General features: G+C 39.0%; 2 protein-coding genes across 2 annotated transcripts in view; one reads left to right on the forward strand and one right to left on the reverse strand.

The window, feature by feature from the left end:
• Positions 1 to 1011: 1011 nt before the first annotated feature.
• Positions 1012 to 22546, forward strand: part of LOC139735734 (complement factor H-like) — a 58276-nt gene continuing 36741 nt past the window's right edge. Inside the window, exons 1-3 of the mRNA XM_071646483.1 lie at positions 1012 to 1225; positions 8366 to 8578; positions 18674 to 18895. Coding sequence (XP_071502584.1) covers positions 1075 to 1225; positions 8366 to 8578; positions 18674 to 18895 — 586 coding nt within the window. The 5' untranslated portion in view covers positions 1012 to 1074. The remainder of the gene's footprint in view (positions 1226 to 8365; positions 8579 to 18673; positions 18896 to 22546) is intronic.
• LOC139735740 (uncharacterized) lies at positions 5286 to 5561 on the reverse strand. The gene has a single exon (XM_071646489.1). The coding sequence runs from the start codon at positions 5559 to 5561 to the stop codon at positions 5286 to 5288; it is 276 nt and encodes a 91-aa protein (XP_071502590.1).

The following is a 22546-nucleotide window of genomic DNA, read 5'->3' on the forward strand; positions in this document are numbered from 1 at the left end:
CAAAGCTGGTGTAGCAATCGATATTCCTTCTCAAGTTTCTGGAATATCAATATTCCATTGTTCTACTCATCGATACTTACTGCGTTTCATATTTACAAGAAAACCTCCTTCCCCAAATTCTTATTCTCTGCAGAGATTCTAAAATGCTCGCCACCTGTCGCTTCATCTGGACGCTATAGTGTTTCACTCGATGAGACCAGCGCATTTCACACCCCTTCAGGTGACGGGTACATACAGAATGTTACCCTTGAGGTCCGCGTTAATTGTGACGTAGGTTACCGCAATCAACCCAGGGAGTCTACGGTGTCATCGACTTGTCGAGACGGTCGTTGGTCGGAACAATGGCCAACATGTGGTAAGACAGACCCGTAGCCTTTTCATAATTTTTGAAATTGATCGAAATGTGTTTGCAATAAACCATTTCGTAGCTTCAAGAGATGGTTTCGGATGGGATGAGACGTCAGCTTTCCAGCGCTTTTTGAAGATCATTTTTTAGATAATGAGAAACATCTCATGAAGTAAGATTTTGGTTTGGAAAAGGAAAGAAAAGATAAAAAACAAAAACAAAGCAGCAATAAACAACAAAATACACACATTACCTAAACAAGTCAAGCAGGCGCACAATTCAATTCATCAAGAAGATTAACTGATTTTGCACCCAGCTTGACTACAGAAGCTTGAAGGTGTGAGAAAAAAACAAATAATATTTCTTGCACTTACAATTTCTGTTACGAGAAGACAATATCTCATAATATAAAGACATATCACGCAATGTCGTTTTCTGAGTAGTGCATAATACGAGGATTTGGGTTGGAGGGATCAGAAAAGATTTTTTTTCGAGAAGAATCTAAAAATGCATGGCAGCAAAATACGCTATGAAGTACCACGGTTACACATGAGTGTTTATTACTGATATCACTTTATTGCGTCGATTCTTCTTACCAATTAACAAATTTCCCTCCATATTTTCAACCTTCTCAGGCATGCTCACATTTTATATTTGCAGAGGTTCTGAAATGCTTGCCACCTGCTAACCTGTCAGGAAGCTATGGTGTTTCAACCAATGGTACCAACATGCGGACCCCTTCGACTGAAGGGTACAGACATGGGGACGCCCTCAACGTCAGCATCGTGTGTAACGACGGTTATCGCATTCAATTCAGTCAGTCCACGGTTTCAACGTCTTGTCAAGATGGTAGCTGGACAGTCCCATGGCCAACATGTGGTAAAACATGCATCTTCGATACAAATACCCCTTTGGCAATTGTTTGTTTTAGCGTTTTTGTTTTGACTTCCTGTTGTTATTTTTTGATAGATGTATTATATTGTTTCAAGTGTTATTTGGTTTTGTTTTCTATCATTTACTTTTAATTGCCTGTGCTGTTAATACGTTTGTAAACTACGAGGCACTAAACTCCAAGTTAGCGTAGATGTAGACGCATGTAGTTTTGAAAACCACGACAAAACCTTAAGGCCAAGACACCACGACAACACCATAAGATTTCTTAGGGTGTTGTCGTAGTTTGATCGTGGGTTTGGAATGCCCCCCACAGAGCGCTTAAACTGCGACAAGTGTGAACGGAGTTTTGTTACCACGACGCTCAATTTTTTCCACAATAGCGCGCAACCCTATGTGCGAACTAGGCGCCCTTTATTTTCTATCGTAGTTAGCTTTACCTCGAGGTTTTGCTAACTGCATGTAGGTGTGAACGGCATCGAAGTTTTGTCGTGGTTAGGGGAAGGAATTTTTGCGCTCGTAGTTAGTATAACTTACAGTTTTTGGATAGGTGTAGACATGGATTAAATGCTTGAAATTTTCGTCGCGCCACTTGCATCAAGCAATCAGCGCGAAGTGTCCACCAAGTGGCACCAAATGTCGCAAACAATCCGCCTATTGGAATCCGCCTATTGTAATGCTAGGAGTCCACTGGGCCGGCGCCAGTTCGCGCCAGTTCGCGCCAATGCAATTTGCAGTGGCGCCTAGTGTCGCCAATAAGGTGCTTAGTGGCGTGCAGTGGCTCAAACTGCCTCCCAACTGGCGCGCGGTGGCCCGTAACGGCGGCAAAAATTGAGTTTGGCGGCAAGAAAAATTTCAAAATGTTTGAAATCTTCGTCGCGCCGTGCACTTTCAGCGCGAAGTGTCCACCAAGTGGCACCAAATGTCGCAAACAATCCGCCTATTGGAATCCACCGGAATGTAATGGCGCGCGCCAAGTTGCGCCAATGAGATTTTGCTCCACGTGGTGCCACTTGGCGCCACAGAGGCGCATAGTCCGCGCCAAAGCGCTCCAAATCAAAAGTGGCGCGAGCCAAACGGCACTTGATTGGTGACTATTTCGCGCCAAATACCACTTGGTTTCCGCCATTGGGCGCCACTTGCCGCCTATGAAAGCATGACTGCATCGCAGACTTTCTCACACAACTTTCAGTATTCGACTCGACAACACCTCTGTAGACGCAGTTTTTCCTTCACAATTTCTACAAGATTTCACATAATTTTCAAAGAAGATGCCCCCAAAAAGGCAACAAAGGCAGTAGCAAGGGCAAGAATGACAAACTTGAGCAGTCCAAGAAGAAGGACCCCCAACCCAAGAAGCTCAAATTGAGCTCCAGGGCGAGGCCCCCTGCAAACAGCAAAGATGACGAAGAGGATGAAGACCTTCGCGTGGTGGCGCTGGCTCAAGCTGATAGAGGCTCTGCTCCAAGACCTGCTACCCCTGTCCAGGATGTTGCTCCAGACCTTCCACCCCGGGCCCAAGAACAAGACCAGCCCTCCCCAGCTTCACCTACATCCCCTTCCAGTCACCATGCAAGTGAGGCTGAAGAGGAGGTTGCACAAGCAAGTCCTGGGGGCATTTCATGAAGCATTTTTGTCCGACAACTTGTCGGACAAATTTGCTCTCAGCCAATCAGATGCAAGGATTTCAGTAGTTTTTAACAGTTTGTCGGACGAAATGTCTGACAAAAAGCTTCATGAAATGCCCCCTGGCAGGTAATCATATAGGTCCAGATTATCCACTGCCTCCTATGGTAACTTTATGGACTTAAGTTGTGGACTGTAATTGTATTGTGTTAGCACTATACTGTGTTGCCATTTGTTATGTCAAAAACTTAGTGGGAGCATAAATGGTGTTGTTTTTTTTTTGATCGGTGCATCTGGGTTGATGGTTTTGTTGATAAAAATGTACTATTTAGAGTGGTCTCGGTAATGTGTTATTACTTATTTCTTACAGCAGTACCATTATAATCTATATTCATTTCAAATATGGGTATTTGTTGTCTATGTATAGCTGGGCCTTCCTCTCCCAAGGAGAAAGAGGAAGAACCCACAAACAGGAGGCAGAGGAATAGGGGCGGTTCTGGAGCGAGGCGGAGGACCGTTAAGCTCAATGATGCTCAGGAGGAAGAGGCAAAAGAGTACTTGCTGGAGTGCCCGAGGGGTGTTTCATAATTGTTCGTAAAGTTACGAACGACTTACGAGCGACTGGTGATCAGGTCTTGTGCTGAATTATGGAAATTCTGATAAGTATAGCACATCAGAACTGATCACCAGTTGCTCGTAAGTTGTTCGTAACTTTACGAACAGCTTTATGAAACAGGGCCCAGGGCCTCTACAACAAGCGGGATGCCATGTGGGCCGAACCTGACAAGAAAGATGAGGCCTGGAAGAGGCTGGCCGACCAGTGTTTTTATTGACGGTTATGGAACATTGCGTTTGTCACTATTTTTGACACTTAAAGAGCATTGTGTTTCTTACTATGACTGACACTTATTCATGGATGTGATTGGATAGTTGGGTGATTGTTTTTGTAAGTGTGTGATGTATGCATATTTTCCTTATGTCATTGAAATTCCATAAAAATGTCATTTGTGATTTATTGTTGTCTTGTTACAAAGGTGTTGTGAATAATAGAGTACACAGCCACACAGGCGGAATCCTCTAGTAAGGACTTATAGAACAGGAATAGCAGTGTTTTTATTGACAGTTATGGAGTTATGATATACATTCTATTTTGTCACTATTTTTGACACTTAATGACACTAAATGAGCATTGTGTTTTTACTATGGTTGACACTTTTTCATGGAGCTTTAATATGTTTATGGATATTGTTGGACAGTTGGATGATTGTTTTTGTATGTGATATATGCATATTTCCTTATGTCATTAAAATTCCATAAAAATGTCTAACGGTGATTTATTGTTGTCTTGTTACAAAGTTGTTGCGAATGATATATTGTTCGGGGCCAATTGGCAGAATAGCTTAAATGTTTAACAGTGAAATAAATACTACCAAATATTAATCTGCATGCATTTTTCCTTAAATTTCTATTTACTTTTGCTATTTATTAATTTACCAAAACAGCAAAAGTACTTTAGTAGTTTAGGAATATTTGATATACATTCTATTTTTTAACTGCTAAACATGAATACATTTTACTTTCTACAAATACCATATCAGTACTAGACCTTTATTATTTATAGGACATATTGACACAAGAAATAATTGTCATGAGTGTTGGGCTTTATTGCAATGTAATAAAGTTAAGTTTTTCATAACACAATTCAATATGACAAAAATTTTCATACAACAATACAATATGACAAAGAGCACTATGTTAAAGGTAATCTGGTGTATCGGTAATGGGTGAAAAATCTTTCAAAAGAGTTCCCATCTGTTAACTTCCCTCCTAAAAGCATTTTATATTAATGTTGTTCCGTGAAAATGATTAAACTAAAATATGCTGAATATTTGTAGAATTCGAAGTTAAAACATGGCGTTATTTTTTTGTGTTCGCCACTCGGCAAATATTATTCTTTCATTACAGTCTCATATATATGCTTTTCTGTTTTGCTACTTTGACAACATGGTTATATATTTTGAAATTTCTTTCAATTTAACATGTTCTCCAGTTCTCAACAAAATCAATGTGTACCAGAATGTCATTTTATGTTTCATGAGCAATAAAAGAATGATTTCTATATAGGCAGGGTCTGTCAAAATGAAATCAGATTGAAGGTACTCCTTATTTATACCTTTAAACAGACTAGTGCATCACACCAGTCCATAGTGAAATACAATATCATAATCGATGTTTTCTAAGACAGTCCTTACTCTTGTGCAAAAGTACTACAAAATGTTGTCTAGACCATCTTATCCTGCCATGCAACCGCTCCCGCACTATTGAAGTAATACTTGAGCGTATCCCTCTGGCGTTTGGCAAGCTCAGTGTCCCTGTTTCCCCTGATGGGCCTGTCCAAATCCTCAGTGATGGCGGCAGTTCTTCAAGCTCCAGGGATGAGGTCGTGCTGGGTATCCTCCTGGTCCAATATGCGGACGTCCAGTGCCTGATAGCGCTTCCTGATGAGGTTGTGCAGCATAATGGCAGCTTCACCGAGCAGGCGGACTGTGTCTGGTTCATGTCTCATCTGGCCAAGGAAGCACTGGAACCGCAAGGCCAGAATACCAAAGGCGTTTTCAACAAAACGCCTTTCCCTGGACAGCCTGTAGTTGAAGATCTTCTGCTGTTGGTCAAGGTTACGACGGCCATAGGGTTTCATCATGTACGTCCTCATGGCAAAGGCATCGTCTCCCACGAAAAAGTACGGCATAGGGTGGTCGTCATCATCATGGGGTAGAGGAGCTGGATCTGGGATGCCTAAAGTGCCAGCATCAATGCACTCCTTCAGTTCACTGTTGTTGTAGATCTGGGCATGAGATTGATGGCCAACCCCACCCACATCGATCCACAGGAACTGGTACTTTGAATCTACGAGAGCCATTAGCACAACCGCAACCGATCGAGAAGAACTGCTTGTAGTTAAAGTAAAGGCTGCCTGAGTTCTTGGGCTTCTGAATACGGATGTGCTTTCCATCCAAGGCTCCCAGACAGTGAGGAAGATTCCATCTGGCTTCAAAATCACCTGCAACCTCAAGCCAGCCTTCATTGGTTGTGGGAAGGGAGATGACTTCTGCAGCATACTCATCCACTATCGCTCTGGCTACATCAGGAACAAACTTCTGGGTGGTTTCCTTGCCCACTCGGAAGTTGTAGCCCAGCTCGGCATAGGTGGCCCCAGTGGAGAGATGGCGCAGGAAGACGCACAACTTGAGACCAGGGGGGAATGACCTTCCTGAAGTGGGTGTCCTTCTGCAGGTGGGGTGTAAGCCTGATCAACAGCTCATCAAACATCTCTGGGGACAACCTGGTGTGGTTCCTGAACTTCCTCTTGTCATTCTCCCTCAGCTCATTCATGAGGGTATGGTACTGTCCACGTTCGGCCCTCAGCTGTGGGTGGAGCATGGGTCTAAACCACCATTTGTGCTACCTTTTCTCGTTCTACGAGAGCGTAACTGCAGCGTCAGAGCTTGTATTGTTTCCTTCCCGATCATCGTAGTAAGGACATATCGAAACAAGCAACAAAGACAACCCTTGCAATCTCACGACATACCAACTTCGCCATGGACGAAGCTTGGAATTGACTTGTTTACTTTCAACAAGGAAGAATACCTGTTGGTGACCGACTACCATTCAAAGTATCCAATCGTTCGCAAGTTGAAGGATACATCCAGAGTGACATTTGCAAACATACTGAGTGGTATCTTCAGTCTCTTCGGACTACCAGCAACTCTGATATCAGACAATGGTCCACAATTCGTTCAAAGAGATGTGCGAGAAATGGTCAATTGATCACATTACATCGTCTCCGCGATATCCAAGATCCAACGGGCTCGTTGAACGCATGGTACAAACTGTCAAAGGAATCATGACCAAGTGTACCAATACTGGACAAGATGTCCAAATAGCACTACTACATTTTCGTGCCACACCAATCGACTCCAACCGACCATCACCCGCTGAATTACTCTTTGGAGGACCAATCAGGACAACACTTTCAAGTCACCACCTGACCAGACAATCATCTACGCCAGATTTGTTGTTTCAGAGACAAGAGAACATGAAACACAATCACGACTTGCGTGGAGGCAGAGATTTACCACCTCTACACGTTGGACAGAAAGAGAGAGTCTTGAATCCAAAGGACAACACATGGCTTCCTGCAGAAGTGAGCAAAGTTCGTCAGGAACCAAGAGGTAAGAGATCGAGGTGCAAAACTGATGAGGAGGACGTTGTCACTGCACCTGTCGAGATTGAATATGAAGGAGGAATACAACATTTTCAAAGCAGAAGAAAATGAAGAGAAAGAAGAGAAGAAAGCAGCGAGCAGCTCCCTGCGAAGGCGAAGAAAGAAACTGCAAGTTATACAAACAGAGAAGAGAGAAGAGGTCATGGTAGAAATGGAATGATCTATATGTACAACAGGAAGAAGACGGATTATAAAAGCAAGGACATCAAGAAAAGGCCTTTGAAGATCAGCACGTCTTTGATAACAATAAAGAATTGTCGAGTAAAAGACCCGTGGGTTGAGGATCCTCTCCAAGTTCCACAGTATATCTCTTTGGTTCCGCGCATGTTGATAAGTTGACTTACTGTGGATCGTCAGCCGAATCGGTGTACATCGGGCACTCTTTAGCTCTCTGGACGGGAGAACAGCGTGACAAGATCGTTTAGATCGTTCAGAGCGTATTATACAGAGTGTTATAGATCGGATAACATCGGAAGTATCGCACTGACAGCGTAATTACATCGTTCTATGAGAGCGTAACTGCAGCGTCAGAGCTTGTGTTGTTTCCTTCCCTACCATCGTAGTAAGGACGTATAAATATAAGCCCGTCCTGGTCAAATAAACGCACCGTTCTAGAGCGTCCTAACATCATACTGTGTCCAGATCGGCTAATATTTCACCCGATCCTTCCCGATCGCGAAAATTGTCCAAACGTGGCGAGAGCGGAGAGGGGCTTACTGCCGCCGTTGTGATCGGTAGCGTAATATCCTACATTCGTTCACGTGTAAAACCAGGAGAGTAAGCTCTCTCAGAGCAGGTCTGTTGTAGGCCTACTTGGTGGCTAGCTCGTGGACTGTATGACTCGTGGACGTATTGTTGTGTTATGAACGCGCACTACATTTAGTGTATGCATATTCCATGTATTCTATTATTGAGAGATACGGTCAGAGCAGCAGTCATTACCATGACGCTCGTTTGTGATAGTGGATTAAAGTTGTTATATTTATCTTTAAACAACTGTGTCGTCTGTTCATCATTGAATCCAGTCCACTATTACAACACATACGACTCATGAACTTTTTTTTCCAATGTCTAAGTCATGCACCATATGATTCATTGGTTTCTAGCTCATGCTTTGCGCGACTCGTGGGATGATCCCTTTTAAGCCAAGACACGTGTATCTTTATACACGATATTACAAATATTGATTGCGCTCTGTTTTGTTTTCTCACTTTTAGTTGAGCTGGCACGATGTTCGCGACAAAGTGAGCAAACAAGTGGCTTCACTGTGCTTCCGCTCAACGCCATTGCTACTTCTTTGCCTAGTACCAGCGAGGAATATTATCACGGCAGCGTGATGGTAGTCACGTGCTCATTGGGCTATACTCCCAAAGAGCAGGTCAGGATAGTCTGTGACGATGGGCAGTGGTCTGAGTCCTGGCCAACATGTGGTGAGTCAGTTTGACCCTTTTTGTGTCAGGGGCTTTGGGCAACGCTTTGGGGTTGTTGGGGCAGGGGCGGATCCAAAAAGTCCTTAAAGAGGGGGCGCCTTTACAAAAATACATGAGTATACTATACTCATATCTTATAGTCTGCTACATGAGTTCATTGCAAACGGTCACCTAATGGATCCTGCACAATAAGATCATTCATGTCCACAGGGACTGAAACAAAAATCGTAAGAAGTGGGTTAATTTTGATTTTTGGCCTCAAGAAAAAAAAAACCAACAATAAATAGCACGAGGAATGTTTCCAATATTCCTATACAAAAACGTGATCTAAGGAATCGTCTTTCGGTTAGAGTGGATCTCAGGCAGACGAATTCACTTCAGTCTCTTCCTATTTACTACTGAAGGTATTCATGACACATCTAAAACGACATTAAAAGGATTGTATAGTATTGAATGAAGATGATAATTGGGCTTTTAACTTTTTGTGAGATACCAAGAAACCTCTTATGAAATACTACTAAGTATACCATTCTTAGAGGACTTCGTTTTTGTTTTTAGGTATTTTTTAATGACTGAGAAATCCAGAAACAAAGTAAAACCATAGATCCTAAGGATCCCTCGTAAAACAAAGCAATCGTAATGAAAGGTGTCCCATCTTTTATCAGGATTGCTCTGTTTTTGCGATCTCAGCCATTTCAAAATCAATTTTTATCAAGTAAACGTTGAATTTCCTCTGGGAATTACATGCTCTTTCACATTCTATAATGGCTTTCTTATCTCACAAAAAAGTTAAAAACCTGAAGTTTGGTCTAAACCCTAAACTACAAGATCCCTTTAACATATTTTCATCACCAATGCTTCTGATGTGCTCACAAAACTAGGATAGATTCTAAAGCATACTGCTTTTGAGATTTTATAGCTCTTTATAGCGACAAGATGTTGGTCTAATAACAAAAAGAAAATTAACAAACAATAATTTACAAGAATGCTACTGAGTATTTAGAATAACCTCGACAAGAACCAAACTCTGAACTATACTTACTAATTTTTGAAAGAAATATCTACAGAGCATATTGCTACGAGTATACAAATACACACATACACACACACACACACACACACACTCTCTCTCTCTCTCTCTGTGTCCGCCTTCTTCATCATAGTTTTGCATTTATTCTACTAATTTCCAGGAAAGGGTGGGTTTTCTCAACCACCCACTCCTCTGTTCTTTCCTACTCGGTCCTTCAAGCACTTAAACGAAAATGTTTGGCAAAACAAACAAACAAGTAAAAAAAAGAAAAAGCTTCGATTCCAAATATTCATGTTTGGTGTTATAGAAGGATTCCTTCATGTTCATTTCAGTTATTTTTGGTCCTTTTTAGTACACTTTTTGTTTCTGTATGTTTTGCAGAGATTTTGAAATGCATGCCTCCCACAACACCTACTGGAAACTACAGCGTTACATCCTCGACATTTCCATACTCCCGAAGTACACTTTCGGCTGAAGGGTACACACATGGTGTAGACTTTTGGGTTAGCATCGAGTGCATCGCAGGTTATCGCTCTCGATCCACCCAAAGTCAGTACACGTGGGTGTCATGTCAAGACGGTGATTGGTCGCGACCGTGGCCGACGTGTGGTAAGAGAGATGCTTATATCGTACAGAGTGTCAAACGGGATAATTATGACATGTTTGTTTTGAAGACATAGAAATCTTGCGCGTGCTCTTGTTCAAGTTGCACTGGAGGAGGAAATACATGTGTGGATGAATGCATCATTCTAACAGAAGAAAGAATGGTGATCTTTTTTTTCCTGTCATTGCAAAGAAGAATTCATTGTCGTGCCCATTTTTTCCTTGTAAGAATACATGAGCCCGTTTGCTCTTCACAGAGAAGTAACATCGATATACAGCCTATATGATACAACTTGACTAATAAATATAAGGATTATGATGTCATGGTGGACCAAATTCTTTTACCAGACCCCTTACTCAGTCTATAGAAGGCCAGGTTTATCCTCTTTTCTAGAGATTTTCGAGCTGAGGCGCTAAGTGTCTGAATCTCAAGGGTGGGAAATGAAGAATGGTAAAAGATGCCATCAAAGTTCCTAGGAACACAGAGTTTGTCCAGCAATTATTAAAGAGGTGTTTAAAACTACGACAGATCTTTATGTAACGATCGATAATATTGATCATAATCTCTGATTCACATTAGTCTTATCTTTATTTCTTTCAGTTGAGCTGGCACGATGTTCGCGACAGAGTGGGGTTGATATTGCTAACCAAAACTAAAAAGGAAAAAAAAAAGGGTTAAGAAAACAGGGTGGAGAAAATAAAAGGTTATTTCATAAATATAAGACTTTAAATGATGGTAGTAGGTTGAAGCTGAAAGAGCTCCAAAGTGACGTCAAATATAATTCATCAAAAGAACAGGAATTTGGGTTTAAACAGATAACTATGGAACCATGGGAACTTTAGCTACTTACCTGTGCGTGTCTTTCACTATACACAGCGTGCTAAGCTGTTATGCAGCTGTCTCCAGCTAAATTTCTTCTTGACCTCCTGCAACAGTTGAGGCTAGATCATATTCATCACGTGTCACTCATTGGGGTACCTAGACGATAATCCCGGTATCGGAGTACAGTTACCCCCATGGAATGAATGTCAGTGTTTTAGTGACATGTGATGATGAATATCGCGCACACCCTACTCGGCCGTTGAACCAGGGAGGTGAGACTCACCTCCCTGGTTGAACATAGTTCGCAGAAATAGCCACTTGTCTGTTTCCTGGCCCCAATGTGGTGATTATATCAACACACAGAACTGAACAAATATCTAATTGTCGATTTCTTTTATATCTTTAGTCCGATAGGGATGATTTGTGGAAGTCATGCCATGTGAAATATATTTTCAATCATAGATCTATTCTAATATCATAAGCGTTTCTTGACGTGTGGTATGAAAATGGTATAGACGGCACGACAAAAAATAAAGAAAAGATAATAGTTTCAGTATGATATAGCTCAGGAAAAATCAAACCTTTGCTAAAAAAAAAATAGAAACATGTGCAAATGAAATTAGATTGCAAGCTTTTATTCGAAGAACTTATTTAAAGCTGGCGGTATAGAGTGTGACAGCAACTTAAAGATTTTAATGGATATAATTATTATCACTCACAAATGCTTGGAATAGATATAGGTAACAACGAAAGGGATTTTCGATGTAGGTTCCCCCCCCCCCGACAGTGGCAGAGCATTTGAAAAACAAAGAAACCTCTTTGGGTGGGAGGGGGTAGGGGGTCAGGGAAAATTTAATAATGATGCTCCGACAAGAAGCTCCATGCTCTGATTATAATCAAGCTTACATCATTTCCTGTTTGACTTTGACTCTAGAAATAATCCAAACAAGAATAAACCACTAGATAACATCTTCAAGATAGCTATAGATATTGTAAATGTTAGAAAACATATTGTCCCCCGCCCCCGTAGTGAACAAGTCGTTACATTAATCTTGATAATTCTGGTATGAGGGCTATCTCCTCCACAGTTTGTGCCGGGGGGGGGGGGGGGAAGGCGAAATATTGCATCCAATTATCTTAAAGGGCAATTCCTGAACAGTTCAATATTAGTGTGTAAATAAAGAGTACATTTTTCTGAGTACAACCAGTTCAATTTGATCAAAATTTTATGAAAATTAAGAAACTTAAGAAACCCGTACAGTTTGTGCATAAAAACCTGAAATTTCCGTTCAGTTTTAAGCACAATTATGCTTGAAAGCCTGACATGTCTACTACGTGAGCAATATCATTTAGACATCAATAATATATATATATATATATATATATATATATATATATATATATCGAAATTATGTTTGACACTTTTGTTAAACAGCAGGAAAAAAAATGAAATTTTCGCCTTAGTCTTTTGAACGATCAACTGAAAGTTGGGAAGTGATGTCATCACCTACTTAATCTTTAACACATTTAATTATTCAATTCAATTCAACTGTTTGTGAACTATTTCGAAAACTTCTAGTTTGACAAAATTTCGCTATTGTGTTTGTCATACTTTGCTATTTCCGTTCAGACAATCACAGACTACACCGACAATATTATTGAGCATGTTAGTTTATTTTCGTCATCAGAAATTAACAGTTGACAATTTGTTTTATTGTCCACTTTTGTCGGAACTAAACGTACAGGATAGGTGTAAATCTTCTGTGAGCCATAAGAAAAAAAAACATGCATAAAAGAAATAACGTTAATGATGCACATCGATCTAAGACGAACCGACGCAAACCTGGAGTACTCACAGCCGCATTAAAATCGTGGATTTGCCTGCCCACGTGACTATAGTTAGCCTGTTTTTTAGTCGCATCTTTGGACAACAATAAACAAACAATCAATCAAACAATCAAACAAAACACTTATCATTTCATGAAAAGAATATTCCGTGGAAACTGTGTCATTGACGGCTCAAGATACTTAAAATCATTTGACTTGATGAGGAAGAACAGATTTGACATGTTACCGTCTTTTGACTATCAAAATCATCTCGCAAATATTTTATTGATAAATAATTTGTCATGTCATGATCATTAGCCCTGTTTACTCTTTAAGTGTGAAACAGCCTAAGAATAAACAGCATTGTTTTTTTAGTAAATAATGCCAAAGAGCGTCGATGCATACGGCAGTGAATTTTAACACAAAAGAGAAACGGAATTTATTCCATAGAGCAAACTGCCAATGATAGACACTGCTAAACAAGAGTCGTAACAATGAATTCATCAATTTGTAACTGTGACTACTAATATTTTTAAATTTGCATTTGGAAAGTGTAATAATATATATATATATATATATATATATATAAATGTATATATGTATATATATATATATATAAATGTATATATGTATATATATATGGGTCAGAATTTTGAACGATGTACAATTGAGCCAAAACAAGGTAAAATTTAAAAAGTAGGAAACTCTCCAAATTATTCATCTTACCTGAAAGAGTATAACTCAAGCTTTAATATGAACCCAATTATACTAGGATTTGCCCAGAGGAACAAGTTTTTATTCACCGCTGAAGTTTACCATGTCCAGAGCAGCGAACGTCCGTGAGGAATAGTACAGCACATACACTTGAATACCATTTAACATAGTTTGCAAAGATCTGATTCAGTTCAAAATCCTAACAAAATATCTTAAGGGACATGTGTACGTGCTTGCAGAATATTAAGCTTGTACTCTTAACCTGTACGTAATGGTAGACAACTGATGATTTAACTAAATTCGTCGTTTCTGTTGAAATATTGCTCTTCCGCTAAACACTTTCTCCACTTTACGCGCATTTTACAGAAACTCAATATTTTGACCTCTTATTTCACTATCCCATACTTCAATCCTCACTCCCAAATAATAACATACCTTTTTAAGATGTATCTGATCTAGGCAGTCTCTATAACCCAACGAACATAGCATAGTTTTCATCACGGAGGTTCGCATGTAGCTCACGGACGTTCGGAACAAACAAGATGCAGCTCTCCTGAGTTGGAAACGCATTCTACTTACAACAAACAGCAATTTCATGTCGAGAACAAACTCCTCTGCAAAATCCTGAACAGATATTACCAATTCTCAATTACATAAGCTTGTTTATCTTCTCATACTGAGGAATTAAAGAAAACAATTTTCCATCTCTCGTAAATGAACATACAAACGTACGTGTAATCTCAGTGACGTAGTCCATCCTTGAGAACGAATATATTTATCAAAATTTCTTTATCATGAAGTAAAGATTCAGGTCCTAAATTTGTTATCTAAAGTCTACAAGGCAAAATTTGCTTATAACGAACATGGTCACAGCTAAAATTATGACAAAGAATTAACATAGAAAGACACAGAAATGTGCTCCGTTATAGAAATACGTTGTTTAGCTGGGGAGGACAAACGAATACGTTGTGAAGAAATCCCTCTATGTTTGCTCCTTGTGTTACACACAGTTACCGAGGAGAATTTGTATTATTATATTAGTCAGAAATGATATTAATAGGTTCGATACTGCGAAGTTTCGTCATAACAAGACACAGTAAGTCCATATTACATGGATGATGTTTGTGACTTCGATATTATACACTATGGTTTGTTATAACAAACATGTTGTAGCGCGTCATTTCGGAGGCTCGTTATTCATACAGTTTGTCAATACGAAAATTGATAGAGTTCGTACAATTATGAAGCTTTTTTATTCGGTAAATGATAGGAATCTCCGAAGGTTAATCGAAAGGTTTATTAATCGGAACATGAAAAATCATGTTCGCTTATCCAAATGTGGAGAAACAAGTTAACAACTAAAATCCTCCAAATTTCAAAACCTCATAATAACCGTTTTCACCTTAACGAATATCAGGCCCTTTCCACTTTTAGAAGAACGGACCTAAAGATAATGATCATTAATATTTATTTTTCGAACTAACAAACTTTCGGAATAAGAAAATTTTTAATAACAAACCTCCTTAATTAACTACAAACTTTTTTTTCATTTTCGGAATAACAAACCTTTGGACATCGGAGTAACGAATCTTAGGAAGAGCGAACGTATCAAAGTGTAACCTTAAACCTATTCTTGATCATAACTTTTTTTAAAATGTGTTTTCAAAGTAAGCACAAAAGCACAAAAAAATTGACGATCTCTCTGTCTCTTAAATGTAAAATGAAAAAAAAAAGTCTTGGAAAGAATTACAAATGAACATTGCTTTTCATTGATGAGTATAAAACAAAACCATGTGATGATAAGCGGAGGATTTGTTTGTTTTCATCCGACAATAATTGTAAACTGCATTATTTTTGTTCGCTTGTGACGGCATTTCGATGAATAAAAAACGTAAACAAACAAACAAAAACTTCTCCAGAGGAATTTGGTACGACGGGAGTGCACTGGCAATTCTTTTCTCTGTGTGTTGGAGCTCGATCCCTTCTCTGTTTCTCAGTCATTTTTATTCAACTGCTTACACGTCCTTTTGAAACTTTTCCATTTTTTATTCAACACATGCCCATTACAGACTTCTTCCGTCATTATCCTGCATGTGATTACGTAGCACTTTTCGGATTTATTTTGGTTTGTTTTGTTTTGTTTCTGTTTTCTGTTTGGTCGCAGCATGTCCAGGCTATTGAGGGAATGAGAGAAAATCGTCATGAAGAGAAAAATAAGAATGAATTAAGGCATTTAATATCATGACAATTACAGCGAACGTCCGTTATGGAGACCAAAACTGGATGTGTTCTGTTTGAGACGCCAGCTACCATACTCAAAAGATAAACACTTGGCGCACCTGTCACTAAAAAGTGGCACTGATCCTCTTTCTCCTACTATGTAATCCATTGACTTATTCTACCAACGAACATCCGTGACCAAAACGTTTTCCTTTTGTTATTACAAGTAAATTGAGTGCTGAACATTATTCACTTTTGGGTATGAGCGGCTCGGTGATTTGGTAATATTTTCAACTAACATTAACTTTATGTGCAGTGATATATTTGTAATTATCAGCAATTTCCTTTCTCGGACAGAACGTCCGTGAGCGAAACTTTCAGAACGTGTAACAGTACAAATTGTCTCCAGATCCTCATTAGAAAGAAATTTAAATGCACAGAAATTACAGATTACGCAAAATTCCATTTTCCTACAACTTTGTTTTCAGTGATTAGCTGTTTTTGTATAATTAGAGGGAAAACAAGCGTAAAATTGTGAGTAAATTTTCAACTGTTTCTTCATCATGATCACATAACGCCTTAAAAATTCTGAAACTACTGCCCTAAACTCATTGTTTACTTTGTAAAACTTTATTTGTGACTATTGGAGCTAAAAGTTTTAAAGAATACAGGACACTTTTGGGACAAGTTATCCCTATCGAAGGGATTGCATACGTCACGGACGTTCGCTGAAATTGTCACGGACGTTCGTTCTACTGATAGGGTCATGTTCCCGGACGGATAACTAATCGGCAGAGAGTACCTAGCCTTCCTAACTCTGTCAAAAATTTGAAAAGGTATTGTCAATGCAAATTATAAGAAATTTGACATCCTTACAACATATGTATTGCTCAGAGGGGGATCAGGAGGTGAATTTTGAGAGAAAATATTAGTTATTTGCTTGGTTTTCGGTGAATTGCATGGTCCAAAAACTGCGGACAAGCCTCAGTCCGCTCAAAAAATAACATACAGCTCCTCGGCTAGAGAGCCAAAGGTAAAATGCACCTTCGTCATCAAAGTAAGATGGTGTCCCACTCGAAAACGTTTTAATCATCACGGACGTTCTTTTTTTCTCGGAGGTTCGTCTAAAAATATAATTTCGGCTCCTATTTGACAAAGGATGGACAGAAACTCAAAACAAACATATTATCGTTTGGCTAGATCTTAGTTGATTACGACTCAGAACAATATCACCAATAGCGTTTAATGGGATACGATCTTTATTAGAAAATAGCGGAAGCACGTCCGTGACGAAAACTGAGTATAATTTTGCATAAAAGAATATTACGTCCCATGTACAGCCAGCAGACGTACAATTTTTGCAGGATATGTTCATTAGGTGGAACACCAAATTTTCGTACACGTTACAGTTGGTACAACAAAGTAGAATTTGCAGCAGCGATAGAAATAAAAGCACCACGGACGTTCGCCTGTTTAGGACTTTGATATTTCAATTGTTCTCTGTGATTTTATACGTGCTCATATAGTTCTTATAATGTTGTGGTTCATACCCATGATATGTCAGATCCAGAACATGGTCAGATATTAGATGCCACGTATGCTTAAATATGCACATCATTACTTTGAAAAACAAAAATTATTGTGAAAATAGCGTTTTTACCGTATTTTTACGCTTTAAGTCCTTGTCAAATGAAAAATATCAGGCAAAAGTCAACCAAACCATATATTTCCTGAAAGGAAATTTACCAATCTTTGAGATGACATGAAAAAATCTGGTTTCTTAGATCATCCTGGCGTGTTCTAAGGGAAAGAATGTCATAAGGTGCGAAAATGGGCAATTGTACATCGTTCAAAATTCTCACCCATATATATATATATATATATATACATATATTTACAATAATATAATATTATATGATAATAATATATATATATATAATTATAGGTTTTACCGCCCAAATTCCTCAGATTTGCATTCGATTTAACGATCTGGTCATTCTTGTCAAGTGAATTTGAATGATCACCGAGATCGGCATTTAGGATGATAACTATAGTTTATTCAATTTAATTTCACCAGCATGCAATTTCATAAGTTCTCCTATATTATTACCAGATGATATATCCAACCATCTAGTTGTTTTTTTTTTTTTGTGTGTGTGTGTGTGCCTTGAAGTACAATATAAAAGTTACCAATTTCGTGTTCAGGGCATTTCCATTGATTACCTGTTGAAAAGTCACGTCAAATTGGGCGAAAAAACTTTTCTCCACAATGTGAAAAAGGCCATTCTGTAAAGATATCTGCATGTTGTTAATGGATGTAAAGTCCAATGCCATGAATGCAATGTTTGTGATTTTACACCTTGTTTCTTTGATACAAATAAACTCGCATGCATATGGGCCGAGAAAATAAAATACGAGACAATACGGGTAATTATGACAGACCTATTTTGAAGAGTGGTGCAGCTGTGCTAAATGGTGGTTTCACACTTTCCGAGGCATACTCCTACAAATGATGTTTTGATTTTACTCAGTAGATCAAGTCCTTCTCTTTTATTTGACATAGTACAGCTTTACCGCATTTCCGATCAAATATAATTTCACTGTGGACAGTTTTTCATACCACTCTCTTGTTTTCCTTACCACTCTCTTTTTTATACGAGAGTATTCCAAATATTTGGAACAAATTTCAATTTTCTACATCAGCTTTATATTCAAAAGTGAAAGAGTGTTGTATATCTAGATTAATAAGAAAGATAGTGAGCTACTTGGTATGGCTGTATTGCAAATAAACAAAATGGTAACAGGACTGATTGAATCAAAGCTAAGTCTCTGTCTACCCCCCCCCCCCCCCTCTCTCTCTCTCTCTCTCCATCGACAGTGAGACAACAGATACCCTGCTCGGTGCCGGAGAGTGAAGGCGATATCCGAATGAGATTCTTCCTGAATGGTGATGAGACAAGAGAGCTCCATCCACTTGATTCGGTCCCCGATGGATCCTTCCTTGTGGCGCGGTGCTATGACCCAGCAAAAAGTCGGCTGCTCGGTGACTCCCGCAGGCGATGTGACTTCGGAGAGTGGCTCGGAGAAACACCGAGATGTGGTAACTTAATAGCAGGAACACTTGACGCGATCAAGTTCCTGTATAGCACAAGAAGTTGCGGTGACTCAAATTGGTGCCCCCTCCCCCCCCCCCCCCAAAAAAAAGAAATAACAACAATAACAACAGCAACAAACCAACCAACCAAGAAAGAAACGAAAAAACAAAATTCCCCTTATACATCCAAATGAATTGGAAAAAAACGTTCACGTATTTTGTGGACTATGCCCGACAGGGCTTCCTTTTGTACATTTCATTTATGGGCCTTTAACTAACCTCTTTCCATTATCATGTCTATTGCATTTACACTATGTTTTGCTTTATCCATAAACTATTCTCTAGGTCTTCTCCTCATCCATGCAATAGTCAAATCTTACTTTTGCTTCTTCCGTTTTATACTCAAAACATTTTATATCAATTTTTGAATTGCCATGTATTTCCCCCTAATTTCCCCTCACACGTTTCAATAATAATAATAATAATAAAAATTGCATTTTCAAGGCGCTTTATACTGATGTTTCTAAGCGCACAAAAAGAATAAAAAATAAATACTAGAACAATGCAAAACCAAAATTACAATAACAAAAGAAGAAGAAAAAAACAGTACATATTATGATACCAGTATGATGCAATAATTAATAACTGACTGTGTGCCTAAAGAAAAACAAATGAAGCCTGTGACTGATGTGGCACTAAATATGTGCGATTGTGGGTTTCCACTACAATATAATTCCAAGTATACCACAACACCTCCGATTCCTTTGTTCCCTGATCACTGAAAACGGAGTTTGTTGCGATTTTTCTTTGTTAACCCGTCCATCTTGTCAGACAGAGTTGCTGCTGCTGTCCTATTCAAAGGTTTGCGTCGCGAGGTGGCATCAAACGGGACTGTGGTAGTATTCCCTATCAACAGGCCTGGCAGTAGTTGGAAGGTAACAGACTCTACGTCCATTGCAGGAATCAGATACGGTCCTGGTCACGATCAGTTATCACAGCATCAAGTGTTACTACATCTCAGGTAAAGTATGTAACCGACCATGACCTGTAACTGTTCACCCTTTAATACCTCGGTGAGAAAATACTTTGCCATGCTTTACTATTTAGTGATCCAGGTGATCTAACTTTGTGTAAACATTAGTGAAAGCAGACGGACCTGCTCCCTTCCTTTATCCTTGCTTCTATCCTATCTCTATGCAAGTCATCCCTCCCTTCTATTTTCATATGTTATGTGTTATGTACGAGCGCGGCATGCAAATCAAGCAATGCTTGAGCTGTAGCCCTTCTCTATTATTAATGCATCGCTGATATGTTTTGTTGTATTTTGTAAAGGCAATGAAGAATCTTACTTTTGTTAACAATTAATGTTTATGCATATATATATATATATATATATATATGTATGGCGCCAACAATGTTTATAATACATGTGTATGTATCTGCATGATCAATGATATAATGCCGGAACCAATAAATCAAAATCAAATCAAATCAAATCAAATCAAATCAAATCAAATCAAGTAGCAACGTAGCCATTTCTCTCCTTCGAAATGTTCAGGTAATTGATAACTGTACGGATGACCTAGTAAACCGTCATTCAATTTCAATACAACTATAGATCCGACTGGTAAAGACCAGTGACCATTGAGAACGCACACGGCATGCGGTAATAAAATACATTTTGGAGGAAGGAACTCATAAACAACATGTGCATTTTAATCCTTTACTCCACGGAGCTTCTGTGTGACCTACCAGCCACCAGTGTAACCTCATTATCAAATCAAATAAGGCCTATAACGTAAAATCGATGATGCTTTTTTCCTTTATGAATTCATGAAACATGGTCTTAGCACCCTATTGTAAGCTTCAAGTCATGATTTTTATAATAAAGTTCTCAAAGTTATGGGTCGAATAATGTGTTTCACAACACGTTTGTTTTGAAGAAGAGCCATAACTATCTTCATAGTAATTTGCAGACCGCTCTCAGTTCAAGTTTGCTCAGATAAGTATATAGGTCCTACGCTCTAACAGTTTAGCACAATATTCTGAATGCATTTGAATTATGATTTTCAGCATTTTTTTTTTGAGCAAGTGTGAATTCTATCCATTTACTGCATAGTTTGAGAGAATGAAGCTCTTGTCTATTTTCACCACTAATTGGAATCCTCCTTCCTCTTCTCCAATTTCCCCACGTGTAGCGTCAACGAGACATCACTCTGAATTCGCCAACTTGGAGGAATTCTGGAAACTTCACATGTACGCTCGATGGCAGTTCCCATACAGTCGAAGTACTCTTTAGTGGTATGCATCTTTTATGATAACTTTCACCTTTTTTTTTGTGTTTTTTTTTTTGGCAAGGACCGAGGCGAAGTGTGAGACTATGCGCGTATGTATCATCTTGCGCAGTTGTTTTTTTTACGGGAATTTCACAAAAATTTGAAATATTCATCGAAACTGAGCAGGATATCAAAATTTGACATCATCTGAAAAAGTTAACAATGATTCGTGTTGAAACAATGTCATGACATGAAACCTGACATCATTATGCTATTCGTAATATTTTTACATGTACATTACTTTTTTTCACTGCATTTCATCCTACAGAGCTGTACTGTCCTGAACCAATTATTAATCATGGCCGTGTAGTGAAATTATTCGACTGGATTCCTCGTCGTTACCCTATCATGCAGCGAATCACGTTCGAGTGTGACGACGGATATCGCTTACCACCATCTCGAGTCGACACGCCTTATAATACATGTGTCCTGGGCCGGTGGTCGCATGAGATACCTCGATGTGAACGTGAGCATCTTTTTTTTTTGTGATGGTGGTGGTAGGAGAGTGAAGGTGTGTCTGCGCGGGGGGGGGGGGGGAGGGGGGATCTGTTAATCTATTACATCAGGAATATCACTTTTATTTGCATGGTGGTTTATTGATGAGGTAAGATGTGGAATTTACTCTATATTACAGTAAACACAAGTAGGGGCTACATACACTTTTTTTTTTATAATTTGCTTTCCTAATTTCATACGAAAACAGGTAAATTTAGAGTATCAGACTAATCATGAATCAATTTTAACCACACAAAGCGCATACGCGTGAGCACACACATGCACAAGCGCGCGCGCTTACATACACACACACAGACGTATTATATTCATCAGTACTAGTTCTTTGACACAGAAAATTTAAACATCTTTTACAGTACCACATCACCCCGCCCTACCCACAAATATTACCCTATCCCTAATTGTAATTCTAATCCTCATCACATTCAGCCAAATACCCTCTAACAAGGCTATATAAACCTAACCCTAAATCGATGTAAAAAAACAAGACGGAAGTAACTGTCGAAGGAGAAAGAAAAAGGTCATCTTTTTTTCCATTGCTCTTAACAATATCTTTGCTACTAAATAGATAAATTTCTTGGAAAAAATAAAGCTTTTGCCTTATTCCGGTTTATATCAAAGTTTCTGCTTGTCGTAACCACCTCGTACTTATTAGGTTTGAAAATGTATATTACTAAAGAATTGGCCGACGTGATTTTTAGGACACTTTTTGTGCACAAACAAGTGCGAGAGTTGTGACTTGATATCTTTATCACATATAGGCTATTCAATTTATTTACTTACGCAATTTCGAATATGACCTCTCGGA

This window comes from Diadema antillarum, unplaced genomic scaffold, assembly GCF_040938485.1.
Source record: "Diadema antillarum isolate AM-2024a unplaced genomic scaffold, OU_Dant_1.0 seq00000596_RagTag, whole genome shotgun sequence".
Lineage (NCBI taxonomy): Eukaryota > Metazoa > Echinodermata > Echinoidea > Diadematoida > Diadematidae > Diadema > Diadema antillarum.